The sequence below is a fragment of the Kwoniella botswanensis genome, chromosome 1 (genome assembly GCF_036426115.1).
Source record: "Kwoniella botswanensis chromosome 1, complete sequence".
Classification (NCBI taxonomy): domain Eukaryota; kingdom Fungi; phylum Basidiomycota; class Tremellomycetes; order Tremellales; family Cryptococcaceae; genus Kwoniella; species Kwoniella botswanensis.
The window spans coordinates 1928728-1948605 of record NC_088599.1 but is presented as its reverse complement, the minus strand read 5'-3'; the positions used below and the strand labels follow the sequence as shown (position 1 = coordinate 1948605).

Sequence of the window (19878 nt, the reverse complement as noted above, 5' to 3'; positions counted from 1 at the left end):
ATATCAATAAAGTTGTGGATGGTGATGGTCAACGAGCATGTTATCTGAATGGGATCGAACGAGTAGCTGTTTGCTTATCTCTTCATCCTTGACAATTCAGACATTTGCCCTCTTTCTCCCTTATATATAGTCCTCTTTCTTTGTGTATAGACCCTGGCTAATCTGATCTGGATCGTACCTCATAACCGTTGTATATCGATAATCGAAAGTCCTAACTCCATCACCATGTCTCTTAGAACGATCGTACCGCTTAGACGCTTGGCCGCACGACGTGCAGCAATCGATCGAAGGTCGATGGCAAGTGCAGCCAGACCAGCTACCGGCCGTGAGCTGCTCAAGACTTGCCATACACCTCTGGATATAGCTGATCTAACACCCCTCCTCAGCTGTTAGTTTCGCCCTCGACGAGGATCAACGTGGTATACAGGGTGAGTCGACTCCCATCGACCTCAAAATAAGTGATATAGCTAACCGTCACTCTACTGGATATACAGAACTCGCACAGTCTTTCACGAAAGATAAGATCGTACCTGCTGCTGCAGAATACGATCGATCTATGGTATGTTTCTTTCGTGAATCCCCGCTTGATGTATCCACTAACAGAGATCTTTCGGTATTCCAGGCATACCCTTGGCCGATCCTCAAAGAAGCTCATTCATTAGGTTTGTTGAATACGCATATCCCAGAAGCAGTACGTTGCCAATCTCCTATACGTGGCATCGTACCGAACTAATGTATAGCATAGTATGGCGGTCCCGAGTTGGGTTTGCTCGAATGTGCTTTGGTGTCTGAATCGTTAGCATACGGTTGTACGGGTATACAAACAGCTATGGAAGGTGAGCTGAACGTTTCTTGTTGAAATCATCGAAATCGAGCTCATAACCCTCTGTTTTTACAGCCAACGGTCTGGCCGAAGCACCTCTGATAGTGGCCGCTTCCCATGAGACCAAGATGAAGTTTTTGGGTAGAATGACCGAAGAACCTCTCATGGCTGCCTACTGCGTGACGGAGCCTGGAGCAGGAAGTGATGTAGCTGGCATCAAAACGAAAGCTGAGAAGAAGGGAGATAAGTGGGTATTGAACGGGAGTAAGATGTGGTAAGTTGAGATTCTGCTTGTCAAAGGCTGATTGCTAACTCTGCGATATACTGATCATGTGTTGTTTGATTTGCAGGATGTGAGTCAGCTAGGTGGTTCTTATCCCCTTCATAGCAGCGGCTAATCTGTAATCTCTTTGCAGTACAAATGCAGGTCACGCCAATTGGTTTGTGAGTGTTATAGTTCGGACTCGATCTGTTATGGACAACTCATGACTTGGATTTCAGTTTGTCTTGGCCGTAACAGACCCCTCAGCATCTCCAAGTAAAGGTATGACAGGTTTCGTGGTCGATGCGGATACGCAAGGAATAGTATTAGGGAAGAAAGAAATCAATATGGGTGAGAGCTACATCGATTATTGGCTGGACAGCATAATTGAAATTGACCTCATGCCGCTGTTTTCCACAGGTCAAAGATGTTCGGACACTAGGCAGGTGACCTTCCAAGATGTCGTGGTACCCGAAGAGAATGTTTTAGGTAAACCTGGAGAAGGTTTCAAGAGTCAGTCCTTTGACCTGCATCACAGGATTCTCAGAATTAAGTAATCAAGGTGATATTAACCTTCTATCACTAGTCGCGATGAAAGCATTTGACATTACTCGACCACTCGTCGCAGCAGCAGCGGTGGGCTTAGCGCAACGGGCATTAGAAGAAGCTACCAAATACGCTCAAGAACGAAAGGTTAGCTCCAGTATCTTATAGCGGTGCTGGGATTAAGCTGATTGATGGATATCTTCGTGACATAGACAATGGGTCAACCTATCATCAACCACCAGGGTGTGGCATTCATGTTAGCTGATATGGCGATTGGAGCGGAGGCTGCCCGAGGATTAGTCTGGAGAGCAGCTTGGGCTAAAGATTGTGGCGAGAGGAATAGTACGTTCGACATTCAGCTTCGACCTGCACCACATAGGCAAAAAGATGTAGCTGACTTTGGTGTATAATCAAAAGCTTTCTACGCTTCGATGGCAAAGGCTTTTGCAAGTAAGACGGCGGTGGAGAATTCCAATTTAGGTGTACAAGGTGAGAGCCCGTTGGATATTCGTGACACCAGAAGGAGTCTTTTTGGAACAGCTCAATTGTCTATGTAGTTTTCGGTGGAGCGGGATTCAACACTGAAATGCCAATGGAGAAGCTTTACAGGTGAGCTGATTAACCAGACAGAAGAGTTACAAGCAGCTGACAGACCTTTGAACGCTTCATAGAGATGCCAAAATATACGAACTTTGTGTGTAGCTTAATCCGATCGCTCTTTCTGTGTCTTGAATATGGCATATGCTGATGTTTATGCCTATCATTCCCTGCTGTTACCCTATTATAGACGAAGGTCAGTTGCCCTATCTTTGCTCTCCTTAATGGTCGTTGAGCAAGGTCACAGAACTGATTGAGTTTGTTCATAATTAGGTACCTCGCAAATACAACGATTGATCGTGTCAAGACACCTCAGCTCACTCTATCCTGCTTAATCACCTGAGTTATCGACGGCTTCCCTTTCCAATTTAGTCGAGACCAAGTGTTTTCTCACTCGGCCAATTACGTTAAATGCCATATACTAGAAAAGTATGGTAAGGTTAATTGTTGTAGCTGATCGTGTCCTCGAGTTCATGCATCTATACATGCACATGAAAGAACATCGCACAGTATCAACCTTTCAATCTAAAACATTAACATATATCAAGCTTGTAACGGGGACTAATGATCTACGTATAGTGCAAATGCAGGCAGATGAAAGATCGAAAATTGTTTACGATCGATTGAAATTATAAAAGCAAAATCACTGACTGAATCGATATGTTCATGAAAAGACATCCAGGTATATCATAGGAATCACAGGCAGGCATGTTATCGTACATAATGTACCTTAAATCAAGCGTATCTCGCGCTGCTTCGTAATTTAGATTTTCCATCCGTAATTATGGAAGATCGGTACAGCCTATGAGAAAAAGAAGAAAAAAAAAGCCCAGAATTAATCGTGCTTCACAGTGGTTTGACAAACACCTGCGACATACCGTATGAGCACCTGGTCTACCGAGGTCGGCAATATATCCACGTTTGATCTCTTGATAGATCGATTCGGGAACTTCGCATGCGTCCTGAATGACTATTTTGACGGACTAGTGTTGTTTCAGCGAGATATTCAGAGATGGGTAAGTTCCTCTGATGTGTTGGGGGAGTTTGAGGATAATGCTCACGTTGGGTATATCTTCTGCATCTGCTCTCATTATTTCTCTGAAGAACAGTATGATCAATCAGTTCATCTATGAACATTGATAATCACCTACCCATACTCACCCTGCTCGACGTAAATGCGGATCTGCAATCAACCCATATATCAGTAAAATGTACACGAGCGATGAGATTTACTCGTAATTTACCATTGGACCATCCCCAAAGTGGCAGACAACTTTCTATCTGAGTTACATCCCTGACTTTCCCACTTGATCTCATCAATCTTGAGATCGTCCTCGAAGCAGCCTGTGGATCGTATCCTCTATTTTCTACTGCCCTATCACAGGCAGGAACAATCAAAGAAAGTCAACATGAATTACTCGACAACATGGTAAGTACAAGCCAACTTAACTTACATTTTTAGGTAATCAGAAAACTTGCAATGTCCTTTGGCTCTTTCCGCCCATTGATCTTCATGGACACCTGGTAAACCCCAAGGGAAATCACATTCAATCATCACTACCATTCCACCGGGTTTCAATACTCTCAGTATCTCATCGACAATGGCTTTCCAATTTCGCACCTACAGCATCAATCCAGCAGGTTAATGGGATCAGCCACATGAATCCGACATCTTGATACTGTAATGCGAGGATCGGACTTACACCCATGACTAGTAATCTCGAATGAACGAAATCGAAACTGTCATCTGGGAAAGGTAATCCCTGCGTTATATCGTTCTGGGCGAAATGTAGATTGTCCGGTAAGTCCAAATCTCTCTGAACCGGCGCAAGGTCGGTTCCCTATGATGATATGATACAGACAGATCAGTAGACTTGTCAATACTGACATGCCACTTAGATAGAACCACCACTTACGATCCATTCGACTTTCGGAAACTCAAGTGCCATCTCGATAGTCCTATGGCGTAGGGGGCGATCAGAGGGATGCTTGGTACAGTATTTGGCAGAGTGTAGAGAAGATTGACATACCATACTCCCGTACCTTTAGTGTATGGTCAGTGTACATCGCATCGGTGGTTCCAGCAACTTGATCGTGTTCTGCCTAGATCGAATGGCTGAATTATGACTTACCACAACCAATATCCAAACCACTCGCTCCATCATACAGATTACCATGAACCGGTGCAAGATAGTTGACACCAGCTTGGACAGCCTTGAAGACTCGATGTTGGCACTCCAATCGCTGTGTGTCTATCAGCTGATAACATTAGACCACTGTGTTAGAGAAGTTATCTTACCTCCAATTCTTGTTCATCTGCAATGCCAATTAACATTGCATCATTAGATAAACTGCCTTCTGCGAAGGACGTTATCGAAAGAGAGGGTTGGTACTAACCGTTGGGAAGCTGTTTGGAGAAATAACCATCAAAATATCGCTGATATGAGCATGTACCCTCGGAAGTCAATCAGTTTCGTTGGAATGACACTCACCGAATAATCGTCTGTTGAGTTTTTCAAACGCGGATTTCAGATCATCCTGATCATATAGCAGGAGGAAACTTACCATTTTGAGCTTGGAACCTTCTTCCTCCATCTTCTGCAATGGTAAGTGAGTATGGAACGTTGAGCACATCATCAAGATCAATACATACATCGTAACATAGCAGGAAGTATACTCACCTCTGAACCTGTCACACAGGACAAACGCAAAAGTCAGTATGCGTCTGCCAATTTGTGTATAGAGTGAACCTACACTCTATCATTCATTGTACTGGTCATACTGAAGGTTGAGAAAGTTCCAGTTGGACTTCCAGGAGTGACATCAGATGCACTGTCGTAATTCATCTGGCTCTGACCGTCCGACAAGTGAGTGCTATTCATATTGAAGTTTGTGTTGGCGCCCGAAGGTTGTTGAGATTGATGAGTGTTATTGCTGTTCATGATATCACTTTCCAACATGAAAGCGGGCCAAGTTATATTGAGCTTGCAGGATGGTCGATACTCGTAGGGAAGAAGCCAGAGTCGAATGTAGGTTTATATATATTCTCGCCACACAGGATGTTGATGTCCTGTTACCTCATCTCCCCCACTGGACGAAGATTTGAGAGCCAAGGAGAAGGGATGGGAATTGATCGAATCAATCGTCTGTGCAAGACTTGTGATTCCTGTGACTCGGTTGATACTTGAAGGAGACGTCGTAATCGTTTGTTTGACGTTGTTGCGCCCAAGTTTAGAGTTTTCTGTTTTGGTTTCTCATGTAAATCGATTGAGTTAGTCCCATTCTAAAACGTCCATGTATGTTGTACTACACTTTAACAGTTGTATACCGCAGTATTCCCTCTGTACCCTTTACCTCAATTACCCCACTCTTCTGTTTATGGGTTATAGTCAGTAATATCTATCGTTGGACAATCTGCGTTATCAGACAAACAACCGAGTCATAATCGATGTGATCGTAGCATACTGGTTGGTACGAGGGGTGTCAGTGTTCTACGCCCCACTTTATCTTGTCATCTCACAGATTTACCTTTTCCAATCCCATCCTGCGGTGTGGTACACTGTGTACGTTTCGTATTGATGGTCAGTGCTAAATAACAAGATGCACAGATCGTTTTGATCTGCTCACATGTATATATTCCTGGCCGAGATGCCCGGATTCCGATCAAATGGGATTTCCTAGTCCGAACAACATCCAAAACATACCCCGAACAGAGTGGTCCAAGCACAAGGAGATGGGGTCTACATAACTTATCCACCAGTGACTTAAGCTTAAAAGCGCAGACGGAGTAAATAAACGGCAATCGGACCTGAAACACACACCAAAACATCTACCTACCACGCGACGATGACATCACGATGATCGCTGTAACTGTTACTGTCTAGATTTTTGCTGTTCTTCATCTGCAATCAGACACCAACGATGATTGATTTTCAAACGCTTGAATCAGTAATATCAGTGCGCCCTTCGACACTGATCTCAGATCACAGATCACCATCATTCTGTTAGTACGCTTAGTAGCAGCCTTTAGACCGGCACCGATCAACCGATCAATCGTGTTTTTAGGTATAATGGTCAAAAGATCAGCATCATCAGAAGCAGGTATGTGTCCAGTACTCCCCTCCAATATTCTTAACAGGATGTTGATGATCGTTACTACTTACTCATAGGTAGTCCGCCAAAGAGACGTAGGCGATCGTCAACCACTTCGCTGAAAGAGGTGTCAACATTGTCGCATGCAGCTAAAGAGTATGGACCTCAATGGAATGATTGGCCTGCACCTTTAGCTGCAATGGAAGAAGCGAGAGGTTTCATCAGGGATATGTGAGTTATCTTTGCTTTATATATAGGACAACACTTGAATCTTAAGGTTGAAATTTGGTGTTTATAGAGTCGATAACAAACGATCTGTATTAATCGTGCCAGATAAAGATGCGGATGGACTCTCAGGTGCGTACCTCCATATAGGTGTATAACCCTTTATACTGACTGGTGATTATGATCAGCTGGAACATTACTGTATCGCACCCTGATACATATGAAGCACCCACCATCACTCATATCAGTACATCACCTCACGAAAGGTAATAACGTTCATTCGGATTATGAGAGGAATAAGATGGATTCCAGCCGAGCAGAAAGAGTGGTAGTGTTGGATCAAGGTAGTAGACCAGGAAGATCCTTGGTACCCCCTCTACCCGATCAGAAAGAGAAAAGGGTCTTAATTATTGATCATCATATGTCAGATGAGGTGTGTCCTGCCTACTGTATATGTAACGGAGTTACAGGACTTGAGCTGACTTGAAAAGGCGATGCCATAGTGGCCAGAACGATCACAAGTCTTGACGGCCTGTCGATCTTCGCCTATAGCCACTGCGGCGCTGCTGACGTACTTGCTGCTGAGAGATCTGCACGAGAAGATACACGAGGAAGAAGCTTGGAGAGCAGTGGTGGGCGTTATCGGTGGTATGTATCTCATTTGTTCCGGATCTGAGGACGACACACAAGCTTTCGCTGATGAATATGTGTAGATTTGGGAACAACGGTACCGAAATGGGGTACTGCACCATGGCCATCAGAGCTGGGAACAGTGTTCAAAAGGTGAGTTCTCAATATCTGATATAATTCAGAATGTGTACTTAATAGTCAGATTAGACTAGGATCGAAAGCGTTTAGTGAAGCTGTATCAGGGGTGAATGCACCGCGTCGTACGGCAGAATATAATGGTGAGCCCAGTCATGCCCTTGATATGGTTCGATGACAAACTTAACACTGATACGATTGTCGTATAGTACCGAAAGCTTGGGACGTGAGCTAAAAACAAGATTGTATATTCTTGCCTGTCTTGACTGAAGAATTCTTCGCATTATAGATAAAGCTCAACGCTCGATCGCCATCTGAATTAGCTTCCAATGCATTCTTGAAATTATGTAAACTAGATGTTGCTGATGAAACTGCCAAATGGGCAAGAACTCGTGCGTGAAAACCTATTATCTCTTTCAACTTCACATCATTTGCATTCCGATATTGATTGATTTTCGTCTGTAGCTCCGAGATTCGCAAAAGATGGAAGAGTGGCTGTATGCACCGTGCATACCGGCTTTCAGAGTGGGTGCAGTTATTGATCGCGAAAATGGTAGAAGCTGATGATCGTTCTTAGTACATCCTGTCATTGCTACTAGGTGGTCGGGGACTTTAGGAAGAAAGAGCAGTAAGCTACTCATGGTCATGGTGTGTAGTGTTCCCATCTTTGGCGATCTCAGACCGAAGCTGAATAAATCATTCGACCAGTGTGCAAATACTGGTTTTCATGCAGATGGGAGGGTATCGTTCTCATGTCGGATTGCATCGAATCTCCGTGCATTACCTGAAGGTCGACAGCGTGAGTCAACTCTGAATACATTTAGAGGGACCAGTCATATTGATGATCCCCTCTCAATTATCTAGCAAACTTGATTGCGTTACTAAACGAGTATGCAGATCGTATACCGGGTTTCAATGATAGAGTGGGAGGCGATTACGCAAGGGGTCACAAGGAAGCTACTGGAGGTATAATACCTAGAGTGGGTTACCAATTTCCTTATTTGACTTGAGACAAGCTCTCTGACGAGTACGGGTGATTGCAGGCAGAATACGATCTGTTACTTGAAGAGATGGGTGTCCCGCAACCTGGTTCAAGTATCAAATCTGAACCAAATGTCTCAGCATCATCGCCTTCACCTAAAAAAAAATCAAAGTCAAAAGTGATCGATCCGAAACAGGCTGGTGGGGGATTAGACAAGTTTTTTAAAGTGCAGACGAAACCGAAAGTGCAATGAGCCCATCTTGCATGTACAGTATGACATATTGTAAGAGAAGGAAACTACAGTACTCGCGACTCCCAAGTTGTACCCATCCTTGATACTAATCGAGCGATCTCTGTCTGACTTTGCAGAGCTGAAGGGATGCAGTATTTTCTAGATCCAACGATCGTAGATGGAAAACCCCTCGTGCAGGATACTAAATTTGTCATGCATGAATTACACCAAAAATCCCCGTCTAATCGTATATGATTCTGCTGCATGCCATCGAAGACAGAAAAGAACCATGAGGGAGGATGGATGGTCTGAATCCAAACTTCGGTTCGTATACCTGAATCAACCCGTATTTCTCAAACGAGATACTGACCTAGACACTCTGATGAATGACATCAACAAGGATCATCAATACTTACTGATGCTGGTCTTACTAGGCGAAACAAACATTCCAATGATATACTCATATAAACGTGTCAAAAGCTGTAGTCGATTTCCCATTTCCCGCCAAAATTGGCAATCAATCAGATGATACCTACGGTGGCGACTCGAAACGCTTTGACGATCAATATGGATTACCAGGCGAAGGATTCCGATATCACGTTGATCAGCTCGGATAACCTGAAATTTAAGGTACATGGGTATATGCTGAAGGCGCACAGGTAGGTCGCAGATTTTTAAACAGTCATCTATTACTATCGTAGCGTATTAGAAACTGAAGATAATCTCTTCTGCTTAACCACAGCGTGGTCCTTCGAGATCTCCTTAACGACCCTCAGATGTTACTATCTCCAATCCCTATTGACGTCAGCTCTCGCGATCTTAAACGATTCTTGGATCTAATGTATGTGGCAAAACCAATTATACCATTTTCATGGATGGAGACCAAAACGCTCCTTGACCTATGTGACAAATACGATTGTCATCTAATACATGAACGTATTCGAACGAGACTCGATCCACATGCCGAACAAGCCCCATGGGAAACGTTCTGTCTTGCAAGTCATTTTAACGATTTGGAGTTGGCCAAGAAATCTTTAGTGTTTATGGGTAGAGATTCGAAAAGAAGATGGTTTAGCATCAGGATGATCTCGATAAATGACGCTTCTCAGCCTACTTTACCTTATTTGATGGGGTTGTTGAGAACTGTGGATATGGTTTATAGAAGTCAGCCGCCTAGTCCGGCAAGTAGGGAGGGACCACAGTGGGATCTGGTGGCGAGTAAGTTTCAGCTGTTATCGCAATGATTTATAAAGATATGCATGGCGAGATATACACAGCGATTATTATAGGCTCAAAAGTACGTAAAGCCATCTTCGATGATAGGAATGGTATGTAATTGGGCGTCCACCTATTCAAAATATACAAAAGTCGGAATTCACGATTGAACTCTTCAGAGCTTGACACTCTTGACCTTCTGAAGTGCAAAATCGTGATCCTCTTTGGCAAATTCGCCTTGCGAGTAAGAGCATTCTTCTTTGCCCTCTTGGGCAGCCTCCGGCAATGACACCCATGAGTGATTCAAGTCAAAGGTCGTTCCTTGATCGGTCTTGAGGTGGAAGGTAATCCCATCGGCAGTATTGTTCATAGCAACCGTTGATTTGGTTGCGGGGAATGTGGATTGGCCCTTGGCCGGGTCGATCAGAGAGATTGTACCAGCTGATAAAGCCCGTCCGACAGCTTGTGCACCTCGGAAGAGTCTTCTGCTAATCTCAGGATAAACCTTATAAATGCTATCTACATTCGCATCCACCTTGAAATCACTAAAATCTGTGTCTGTATGAGCGTTGATAGCTCTGGTGGTGGCTTGCGAAATAGGTCGATTATATGCTATATTCACCTCCGCTACGTCCGTGGTGTATTCTTGTGGGACTACGATGTGGGGGGTGGTAGCCACATCGACTGAAGAGATCCGATAAATAAATTCATCTTCTACTGGAGCATCTTCGCAATACCTAATGGCGAAACGATCAGGAAATCCAATATTGCAATTCATATTCTCGTCGGCATCAGGTAGACTACCAAGGTACTTCAGGATAGCAGTCTCAGCCTCGATGTCGGACAATCTCCCTTCAATGTTCATGGGTCTTTTCCAAATGAGCTGTTGTTTGGTAGGCCCATAATAGAGTGAGTCTGGGATGTATCCTTCGGCAATTTTCCTCGACTTCGATGCTCGAGCACAAGCTCGCGCAAAGTGCTCAGCCCATTGGGAATGTTCATCATCATGATATGGGCTATCCGGATACACAAAATCATAACTGGGTTGGGAGTCGTTTGTTTCACCCCCGCATAGATTATATTTGGTGATGATTTCACTTCGTCCACCGCCCAGCAGCACTTTTTTTAGGTCATCCTCTGAGACACACCACTTTGCTCTCGGATCCTTTTGCTCTAGAGCAGCCTTCGCGGTATTGAACACGGTGTGTAGCTTGCTTAGTTCAATGTAGCCGTCAGTGGCACTCTTGTTCATCGAGTCGCTTTTAGTAGAAGACATTATCGTATAGTTGTGGTCCGAGTCAGTATGGGAGGAGTTGAAAGCGGTGATTTAGATGACCGCCTTTGGGAGTGTGACTTGGGGGGGATTTCTGATGCTGGATAATTTTGGAGCTGCACCGAAAGCATCATGATGCTCACTCAATATATATACAATACCACATGAGCAAGCAGACCGCAACATGATAACCTGCTTATGCAGGGAATTTCGGTCCATCCTTTCTCAAATCGGATCAGCATGAGGCTATGATACGATATGAAGTCTGGTTGACGACTTATTCCTACAAGTCCTGAGCGATTCTCTCCGAAGAATCGCATCTTGCCCGGCATTGCCTAAGTGGATCCTTTGTGTAAGTCACGATCCTGATCATGACAGCATCATTGCCGAGGCTGTCAAGCCCATTGGCTTCCTGATGGGACAAAGGTGGGCGATCTGTTGACATAATCGGCATAATCTCCCCTTGAAACCCAGCACGAAATCTTGCTTTCGACATGCTCATTGAGATCGCAGTAATCTCATATGTATTATATACCGAGCGCACCACGTACGGACGTTTGAGTAGGTCATACTGATGTTGTCTGCATTCAGGACGGCGAACGATATCAATACAACTCAACGCTATGCATCATAAGGTGGCAACCCCACAAAACACTGGAGCACATGAGTTTGAGTATGATGAGATGCAGTAGAGAGAGTCACAACTCTGAATATCGATTGCTCTCGGGATACAGTACAGTACATTTTTCACCACGTGCTACAAAGTTTCGATACTGTATTGTATTGGACAAATAGCCACACGGTCTACGATTCTCTACCGGGAATCAGCAAATGAGGGAGCTAGAGTCGAGTGTATCCGATTGCATGGTATGCGATCTTTCCACGATCGGTCTGCAGCTGCCTACAGGCAAGGACGAAGAAGAAAAGTTCTGCTCGTCGGGTCGGTCCTGGGTAATTTTAGCAGTCTCTTGACATGGTCTTGCCGAAAGCCAGCTCAGGTTGATTTCTACGGGATCGCCATCGCGATTTTGTATTGTGAAAGAAATCCCTGGAATAGTATGAATCTCGAAATCGTCGATATCGGCAGTTCCGTAGAAAGAGGTGGATGGTGGATCAGGAGTCCGATGCACAGAGATTTCACCTTGAGTCATTCTTCTGCCACATTTTTGAACGGCTTTGAGTACTTCAAGATTGACATGTGTGTTGAATACTGCGTAATTAGACGCATTGCGTCTGTACTCAAAGTTTCTGATAGAGGGGCTTTGACTCAATTCGGAGTTGAGATGAGATACAACCCTGTCTGAAATTGGTCGATACCACACCAGTGCCTTTTCGGGAAGATCGCAAGTATGAGGTTCTGGTATTGTCATATCGAGGGAGCGGGCGATGTCAACTCTGTGAGCGTACAATGATCGTTCGTTGATCTCCATCGAGCCATCTGGCAGGACTCTGTGATATCCTCGGTTAGCAGGCTCTTTGTAATGTACCGTGGTAAAGTAGCTAGGAAAACCAACGAAAGCTGCTGAATCTGGATTGACAGCATCCTCGAAGGAACCGTAGTATTCGAAGATCTCCTGGGTCGTGTCGATCTTCGATAATGGACGGATATCGCGAGAACGTTTGAAGTTGATATATTCGCCGTTATACATGTGGTATATCCGATCAGCTTTCTCGCCCCTAATTATATTCTCATATACAGATCGTTGTCGCAGTATCGTATTACAGTAATCAAAGAACTCGGTGGGTATCATAATCTGCGCAGGGAGCGTAGTATTGATATGATCCACGAGACGACGATTTGAAAGGTGCCGCACAGATTGCACGGCTCTCAATAATTCCCTGCCTGTCATAGCCCAGTATCTGCTTGGTTAGATCCTTCTCGGGGATCTCCTCCCGCCTGGATTCGGTTGGGGTACTGCTGAGATAATCTAGATATCCAACCTGATTTGCCCAATACAAGTGCTTCAGCCCTTTTTTCTGTGAGTTGAGTGTCACGATCAAGCTTGAAGCAGACATTTTGGTTCTCGAGGTGCTTTATCTCGATGATTTTACAGGAAAATGAAGCGGATTGGTGAGGATGGGCTCAAATTGATGTCGTACCCGGAGGACTTTGCGTTTACTTGGTATGTCATCAATATTACTGCACGTCGGAAGACTTGCCTGAGGTAGTGTATGTAGACCTGCAGATCCCACTGCTCATATCCCTGAAACAGTCCGGATCGATAGGTTGGATCCTCCTTTCTTAGGTGTAAAGACGGACAAATGAGGTCATACTTCCTTTGTACGAACTCCGAATACTGCAGTGAAGTGTAGCTGACGATGATCGTTTTCTTTCTCACCTTCCGAGTGTTTCAGCCAGCCGCTTGTAAGCGCATAAATACGTTCTTCACACAAGGTTGATTCTGCTTAAATGCTAGAGTACTAAGGGAACGATAACCTCGTTCTCATAGTACACAACGAGATCTTACTAGTTCACGCACAACTGCTTTACTGGCGAAATAGACTGTAATGAGGTCGTACTCACGAACACAGAGCAACTTTGGTCGTCCGCCGCCACAGCATTTCCGCAGAACCTCTGGCAGCTTCTGAGAGTGTCATCGGGCACTCTTTTGTTCTGCTCTCTTTTTGTTGGATGCAGTAAGACCCGTTCTGTGTTTTGTCAAGCGACTATTCGAATACTTTGGTGCAGAAGCGTTTGACCCCTTAAGAGATGTATGAAGTTGAGTGAGTCAGTGTAGGCTGCATGTCGATAGTCCACAGACGAATCGTACATAGCAGTATATGGATTTGCGTTTGATTGATTATTCAGCTGCTTTAACAATGAACATTAATGCATGAGTATGACCTAAAAACTGATACCAAGACAAAAACGACTGGCAGGTCTCCGCAAGATTTCAGGTTGCTAGAAACAAGGTTGTTATCAAAACGAGTACATAGATTCATCAAAGCCCAAACGATCTCTGGTATCAAGACCTCGTCAGGTGGTAGTCTCAGTAGACCCAGTGTCCGGTGCATGTGGCAGATCCCGCCAGTACAAATTAACTCGGACCCGAGCCTTGTCTTTCCTGTCGGAACGAATATCGAAGGAATGTGCCTTTTGGGTATGGGGAAGTGGCTCTTCGGGCTCTAATCTGAGAAAAGGTGGAGAGACATTAGAAGACCTGGTAGTCTCGAGATCGGTTACTTCATCCATGGGAGTTGTTAATGAAAATTTCTCTTCACTAATACCTCGACCGGTTTTCTGAATTGCCAGGAGAAGTTCCTTGTTTACATGATCACAAAAAGAGGTTATATCGGAGCCACGCTTCGAGATTTCATAATCTGAGAGGGTGGCACTGTTTTTAAGAAAGTGATTGAGGTAGGGGATCGCATGATGAGATACCTTGCTAAACCAGATAAGTTCCTTCTCTCTTGAGATGCAGCTGTGGTTTTCTGGAAGGATTATATGAGGAGTGAAGACCATATCTATTTCCGAAAGGAGAAAGGAAGCTGGGTGAACTTCCGTTCTGACTCCATGTTGTTGTCGAAATTTGATGTCCTGGGCAACATCTTTTCTCATCCTGACGAACCTCTCCTTGAAACCAATACCATCTGTTTCTTCTGAAGCGTCGGGAAAAGTGCCGAAGTATTGAAAGAGTTTCTCAGTAGCTTCAACCTCCGAAAGTCTTTTTGCATTTGGATCTCCTTCGAGAAGAACCGATTGATCCCCCATGTGATGGCCAATTTCTTGATCGGCTGTACCCTCTGTCACACGCTGGTAATTCTGTTCTCTGACAAGAGAGCTGGTGTAATGGTGTTGAAACTGATAAGGGTCATAATCCTCACTTGGAATCACAGTGCATATAGTAGGATCCATTGGTGGGTGAGGGTTCGCCCAAAGTCTATGACTTTGTATCAATTCTTTCCTTCCCTCTCCACAAATTTGCTCATAAAGCTCATCGGCAGGGATCACCTCCCTCTCATCTTCTCGAGAAGCCTTGTAAGCTTCATATTTGCTTCGTAGGGAGGGTCCAAGATCACTCAGGGTGAGGGTCCTAGTGGCATTGGGGGAAGTCAGCAAGGTGGTAGAAGTGGGTGGAGACATCGTCAGAGATTAGATGTGTGACGTTTCCAAAAAGGCGAACAAGTATCGGTTGAAGTTTAGTCACTGCCCTGGCAGCAGTATTGTTGAATTGGTTGAAAATGTGGAAGATTGTGATAAAGACATCAATCGCAAATTTGAGGACTTACTCGTGAAGTAGCATCCTGAGCCCTTTTCTTCACCAACCGAGTCCAGGATATGACCTCATTACAATGGATGGTTCCATCAAAGGACGGCGCCAACGATTTGTATTACCTGTTCGTACGATGCAAATATTGATATGACTCCCTCTTCAACTTACAAAGAACGGGTACTTCCTTTCCAGCAACATGGTTGCCCTATCGGAATTGCCTGTCTGAGTCAATTCAGCATCCAAGAATCTGTCCGTCACGTAGTCCAGCTCGGTGACGAGGGTCCGGCCAGAGAAGGTCTCAAGCAGCCACTCAAGTGGCGGGTGATTTACACACAGTAGCCTGAACGAAAATTGCTGATTGCATCGGAGTATCACAGATACACAAGCGATCTCAGGGTCATGACTGTCAAGCTGATATGCATAGAAGAAGATCACAAATTATATAGAGGCTAGATTATGACCCACTGGCAGCACACATTTTGAAGCATATGAGGTCTAAAGACCATGTTGGAAAAGATTTTGTGAAAGATGGTTGAGCCACCCTAGGAAGTAGGCCGGGAGACAAATGAACGACATCCAATGGTACAGTGGCTCTGTTCGGTGTAGCTCCCGTCCACATGAACCCAGTAAACTGAGATGTTCTCAACTAAGCAAGATCGAGATTGAGATCTCCGAACTCCTTGGATACGCCAGCGTCCGAAGTGGCTATCTCAGGTACTGCCTCGCTGCCACTTGCTCCCTCAGTTGACGATGACTCCGCGGGTATTCCAACTTTATCGTGCATTGTATCAGCAGGAGGGAACCTCCAGACATGTTGGATTGATATTCTCCCAGTACCCTCGGTCTCTACCTCCAAAGAGACACCACCTCGAGTGTCTGGAATAGGAAATGACGTCTCAGCATCGGGGAGTCTCCGATTCGCCAATTCTTCAAGCGAGAGTTCCCCAGATAACAAACTTCTCCCAGTTCTCTGGACTGCTCTGAACAGCATTCGATTGAGTTCCAGGGCATGCGGGAAGAGTTCACCTGCCTGTTCCCTGTTGACCTTGCCCTTGACAGTAAAGGCTTTCGTATCAATTCCGCTATCTAGATCCTCTCGGAGACTTTGATCCACTGCACACAAGAGGCCTTCCGGAATAGGTCGTCCCCACACTTTGTCTTTGTGGGTGGTAATTTCCGTAGTATGTTTTTCGGGAAAGACGAAGTATGGACAAGTGGCTATAGTATGGGAAGTGAGGCTATATTGAGGACGAGATACAGGTTCATCCTCTGGATGAGCAGGTTCTTGGAAAAATGGCATCATCCATTGACCTGGAAATCCGATGTTGGTATGCATCGTATCTGAAGCTTCGGGAAATTCACTGACGTACTTGAAGATGTTGGCTGCGGCTTCCATATCGGAGAGCCTGGGTGCCTCGGGATCTCTATACCATTCGACCCTATCGTCTTTGGAAGTATATTCAGGATAATCTGCAACTAGCCCACTGATAATGCATTCATATCTGGTGATGCGATCTGCATCTTGTTGTCGGCTTTCCTTCCACCCAGGATACATTTCAAAGGGTAATATCCGATCAGAAAATTGAGGAAGATACTCAGTCACGAGAGCAGGATTTTCCTTTGCGCATAAGCCGTGACTGACGATTGTACCTTCTCGTCCATTTCCGAAGAGATGTTGTCTCTTAACATGTTCCGGAACATCGGTCTGATCGGAAGGAACAGTCTGACTATACTCTTCCACAGATCGCTTGAAGGATGACTCGAGCTGGTCCAAGCTCTTGCATCGAGTGGTATCAGTGTCTGATAAGTGTGGGGTGACGGTAGCCATATTGAGCGCGGACTAAGCAAGGCGTCAGGACAAGTGGATGAGTAAGTTTCCAATATGGTAGTGAGATGGAGAGCGATTGGTGTGTCTGTCAGCGATTGAACGTATTTGTGCTAATAATGATAGATGATGAAACCAAAGATGTTAACCCTTTTATAGTGCAGAGAAACTCTCGACAGACCTCGGTATAGAGAGGAAGGCTGCTCCCTTCATAGAAGTAAGGGTGAAACAGGATCGTCATGTTCATCGGTGCGTTACGCTGTACCTTACTTTTGGGACAAAAGACCTAGGAAGCAATCATGAGCAAATGACGTTTTGAGCTCATGAGCTTGTTTTGAAATCCGGGAATGCCGAGTGGACTATGATTTGAGTCGTTCCTCCTAGTGCCCCTCAATGAGGTATGGAACGGAGCAGAGAGGTCTTGCGTGTAGATGTGCATTGACCTAAGAGTATCAAGTCATGCGTACTTGCTCAGTCAGTCTTCATATGAGAATGAGATTATGATCAGTTTCCACTTTTGGTTCTTCCGAGAACCGTCCTTTCGGTCATTGATAACATGGCGACCATCAGCAATCACAAAATATACATCGATGCTCAAACGTCACATGTCTTTAGCTGTGCTTCCAGGTGGCTTCAAACACTTGAAAGATGCAAAAGTTTCTGTGACTTACGATCTTGTTCATGTCTCTTTCTTTACTCACCAACTATTCACTGCTATTTCACCTCTGCTCTCTTGCCAAATTTGAGTTTTGTCATCAACTATCAACATGCCAGTGAAGAGAGAATACTGTCCCGACTCTGATCAACTTTTATCGGACGCCGATATCAAGCCTTCCAACACCCACACACCTACCAAAAACAAGAAATTCAAAGCAGACGTCAATACTCCCACCCAGTCAATGGCGAAGAAACCGAAAGTCCAGCTCAATACCCCAGGTAGAAAGATGGGATCATGGAGTGGAGAAGAGTTAAAGTTGCTCTATTCCATCGTGTGTCCCAAGAAGGTAAGTTATGTACCTTCAGGTGTATGATCACATCAGCTCACATCCCATGGTGTTGTAGACTGGTATCAACTGGAACGAAGTTGCCAGTCAAATCAAAGGTCGAGATGCCAAGTCTTGTAACAATAAAGTAAGTCATGCTTCCCACTTCCTCCCGCTCATCTTGGCATGCCCAGTAATGTAAGTTGAGCTGACGATACATTGTCTGTAAGTGGACGAGAATCCAAAATAAGATTCTTCAAGCTATTGAAGATATGGGGGAATGAAAAATTTGTGGATCATATGATCGTCAGGTTCCAGCCAAGATAGCTTAGGAATACCTCGTACCGCTTGTGTATATTGATGATATATTCTTCATGATGTATATGGCTCTACCTTATCTAATCATCCTCAGCTGACATAGACTTGTGTTGCATGTCAGAATCCGACGGGGTTGGATTCCCTTTCGAGGCCGATTCAGGTACCCGGAATAAATCCCTCCGCCCACACCTTAATTTCCCTCCTTTTCCTTCTCCTTGCTCTCCTTTACCGACGTTAGCCCTTAACGGAGGTACAGGATGCGGTACCGGGGTTCAGACATCATAAACAGTGCAATTGACAAGCATGGTACCGAGACATGACAGGGCTTATGAATGAGGATGATCGAAAGAGGGATTTATAAGCTTCTCTACCAAGTGTGTTTTGCAGTGATGCTAGTGATGCAGTTCCTACGCAGGAAAGCAGTACTGTACTCGCAAAATGGGAGTTACACACTGTTATAAGAGATACCCAAACAAGGTCAGGTTATTTTACCGATCTACTCGGCTGGCAGCAGATCGTTTCGGACGGGAAACAGTGGTAGAGGTCGAGGTGAAACCAAGCTCAAGTATACCATACGTCTGCATGCTCATCGTCCATCCTACAAATCAAACTATTTGCAGCTGCAAAAGATGGAATTGCTGGGGTCTGTCGTGTTCATCCTCAAGCAAAATCTTGGTAGCGTACGTTGTATGATGAGAATGAAAAATTTCTTAGTGCAATTCACTGAAACCGCCTTTGCGTCATGTCAAAGAAGAGATTGCATGGTTCCTCGTTTTTTGGGGTCGGTCATATAGTTAGTTGCTGTAATTAATCAAACTGAGCTCATACCACGTTTTGTTTAGATACATTAATCGGGTCTACTTGATGCAGTGCATCATCATACCCATCATCATACCTCATACGCAGCACAGAAATGTTTCAAAAGCTGAGAAATGGAATGAAAAGTCAGAGATGCAAGGGGCACGCCATGCAGTACCATAGTACCGAGGGAAAACCTCTGAGTCCTGATCTGATGCATGACGATGTGGCATGGGTGCAATGCGTATGAGAGGGCATGAGCTGAGTTCAGGGTCTTTAACCTAAGGGAGGTTACCGTTAGTTATAGGGGGTTCGGTCAACCCGCAACATCACCACTGAAAATCATCCATTGCTGGTATTTCATAGACCCCATACATACATACACACGGTTCACCATCCATTCTGTTATTTGGTCATCTTCATTCACTTGTACATATCAGCGATCATTTCATCGTATACCCACCTACTCTATCACCACGTAGAACAAGTTGAAGAAGAATAGATATCTGGAAGTGGCGATCTTGGTTTAAACAGGTGAGTTAGCGTCTCATGAGATAAACAAGGATTTTCCAGTTGGGCATACGAGGTTTTCATTTCCATTTCCCATTTCCCATTTTTGTTTATTTCTATCTGTCTGCAAAGTCAAGAGAGACTAAGTATATTCACTAAGTGAGGATTCTTCTCTTCTTATACTTTCTTGGATGCTTTGAATTTCAACTTCATTCGCA

At 44.6% G+C, this 19878-nt stretch overlaps 10 protein-coding genes across 10 annotated transcripts; 4 read left to right on the top strand and 6 right to left on the bottom strand.

Annotated features, from left to right (window-relative positions):
* Window positions 1-225: 225 nt before the first annotated feature.
* On the top strand, window positions 226-2333 carry L199_000762 (uncharacterized protein; the record flags this gene model as incomplete). The annotated part of the gene is made up of 14 exons (XM_064886521.1): window positions 226-325; window positions 387-428; window positions 495-559; window positions 623-691; window positions 746-836; window positions 899-1097; window positions 1240-1267; window positions 1325-1436; window positions 1506-1598; window positions 1672-1778; window positions 1844-1973; window positions 2049-2120; window positions 2189-2240; window positions 2303-2333. The coding sequence occupies 14 exons, from the start codon at window positions 226-228 to the stop codon at window positions 2331-2333; spliced, it is 1191 nt and encodes a 396-aa protein (XP_064742593.1).
* Window positions 2334-2991: 658 nt separating this feature from the next.
* L199_000761 (uncharacterized protein) lies at window positions 2992-5170 on the bottom strand (the record flags this gene model as incomplete). Its single annotated transcript, XM_064886520.1, has 14 exons — window positions 2992-3030; window positions 3107-3211; window positions 3290-3326; window positions 3390-3411; window positions 3473-3603; window positions 3683-3849; window positions 3932-4069; window positions 4145-4187; window positions 4259-4271; window positions 4361-4472; window positions 4528-4544; window positions 4794-4826; window positions 4910-4917; window positions 4983-5170. The coding sequence occupies 14 exons, from the start codon at window positions 5168-5170 to the stop codon at window positions 2992-2994; spliced, it is 1053 nt and encodes a 350-aa protein (XP_064742592.1).
* A 1128-nt stretch (window positions 5171-6298) lies between these two features.
* On the top strand, window positions 6299-8545 carry L199_000760 (uncharacterized protein; the record flags this gene model as incomplete). The annotated part of the gene is made up of 14 exons (XM_064886519.1): window positions 6299-6329; window positions 6398-6551; window positions 6619-6677; window positions 6734-6978; window positions 7049-7193; window positions 7259-7328; window positions 7383-7453; window positions 7520-7536; window positions 7600-7702; window positions 7776-7835; window positions 7888-7958; window positions 8019-8109; window positions 8175-8290; window positions 8354-8545. The coding sequence occupies 14 exons, from the start codon at window positions 6299-6301 to the stop codon at window positions 8543-8545; spliced, it is 1425 nt and encodes a 474-aa protein (XP_064742591.1).
* Window positions 8546-9091: 546 nt separating this feature from the next.
* L199_000759 (uncharacterized protein) lies at window positions 9092-9768 on the top strand (the record flags this gene model as incomplete). Its single annotated transcript, XM_064886518.1, has 2 exons — window positions 9092-9183; window positions 9267-9768. The coding sequence occupies 2 exons, from the start codon at window positions 9092-9094 to the stop codon at window positions 9766-9768; spliced, it is 594 nt and encodes a 197-aa protein (XP_064742590.1).
* A 146-nt stretch (window positions 9769-9914) lies between these two features.
* Window positions 9915-11015, bottom strand: L199_000758 (uncharacterized protein; the record flags this gene model as incomplete). The annotated part of the gene is made up of 1 exon (XM_064886517.1): window positions 9915-11015. One exon carries the CDS (start codon window positions 11013-11015, stop codon window positions 9915-9917), a length of 1101 nt encoding a protein of 366 aa, XP_064742589.1.
* Window positions 11016-11836: 821 nt separating this feature from the next.
* On the bottom strand, window positions 11837-12661 carry L199_000757 (uncharacterized protein; the record flags this gene model as incomplete). Its single annotated transcript, XM_064886516.1, has 1 exon — window positions 11837-12661. One exon carries the CDS (start codon window positions 12659-12661, stop codon window positions 11837-11839), a length of 825 nt encoding a protein of 274 aa, XP_064742588.1.
* Window positions 12662-12740: 79 nt separating this feature from the next.
* On the bottom strand, window positions 12741-13028 carry L199_000756 (uncharacterized protein; the record flags this gene model as incomplete). Its single annotated transcript, XM_064886515.1, has 1 exon — window positions 12741-13028. One exon carries the CDS (start codon window positions 13026-13028, stop codon window positions 12741-12743), a length of 288 nt encoding a protein of 95 aa, XP_064742587.1.
* Window positions 13029-13989: 961 nt separating this feature from the next.
* On the bottom strand, window positions 13990-15096 carry L199_000755 (uncharacterized protein; the record flags this gene model as incomplete). The annotated part of the gene is made up of 1 exon (XM_064886514.1): window positions 13990-15096. One exon carries the CDS (start codon window positions 15094-15096, stop codon window positions 13990-13992), a length of 1107 nt encoding a protein of 368 aa, XP_064742586.1.
* A 776-nt stretch (window positions 15097-15872) lies between these two features.
* On the bottom strand, window positions 15873-17054 carry L199_000754 (uncharacterized protein; the record flags this gene model as incomplete). The annotated part of the gene is made up of 1 exon (XM_064886513.1): window positions 15873-17054. One exon carries the CDS (start codon window positions 17052-17054, stop codon window positions 15873-15875), a length of 1182 nt encoding a protein of 393 aa, XP_064742585.1.
* Window positions 17055-17818: 764 nt separating this feature from the next.
* On the top strand, window positions 17819-18318 carry L199_000753 (uncharacterized protein; the record flags this gene model as incomplete). The annotated part of the gene is made up of 3 exons (XM_064886512.1): window positions 17819-18055; window positions 18114-18182; window positions 18265-18318. 3 exons carry the CDS (start codon window positions 17819-17821, stop codon window positions 18316-18318), a joined length of 360 nt encoding a protein of 119 aa, XP_064742584.1.
* Between the last annotated feature and the right edge of the window lie 1560 nt (window positions 18319-19878).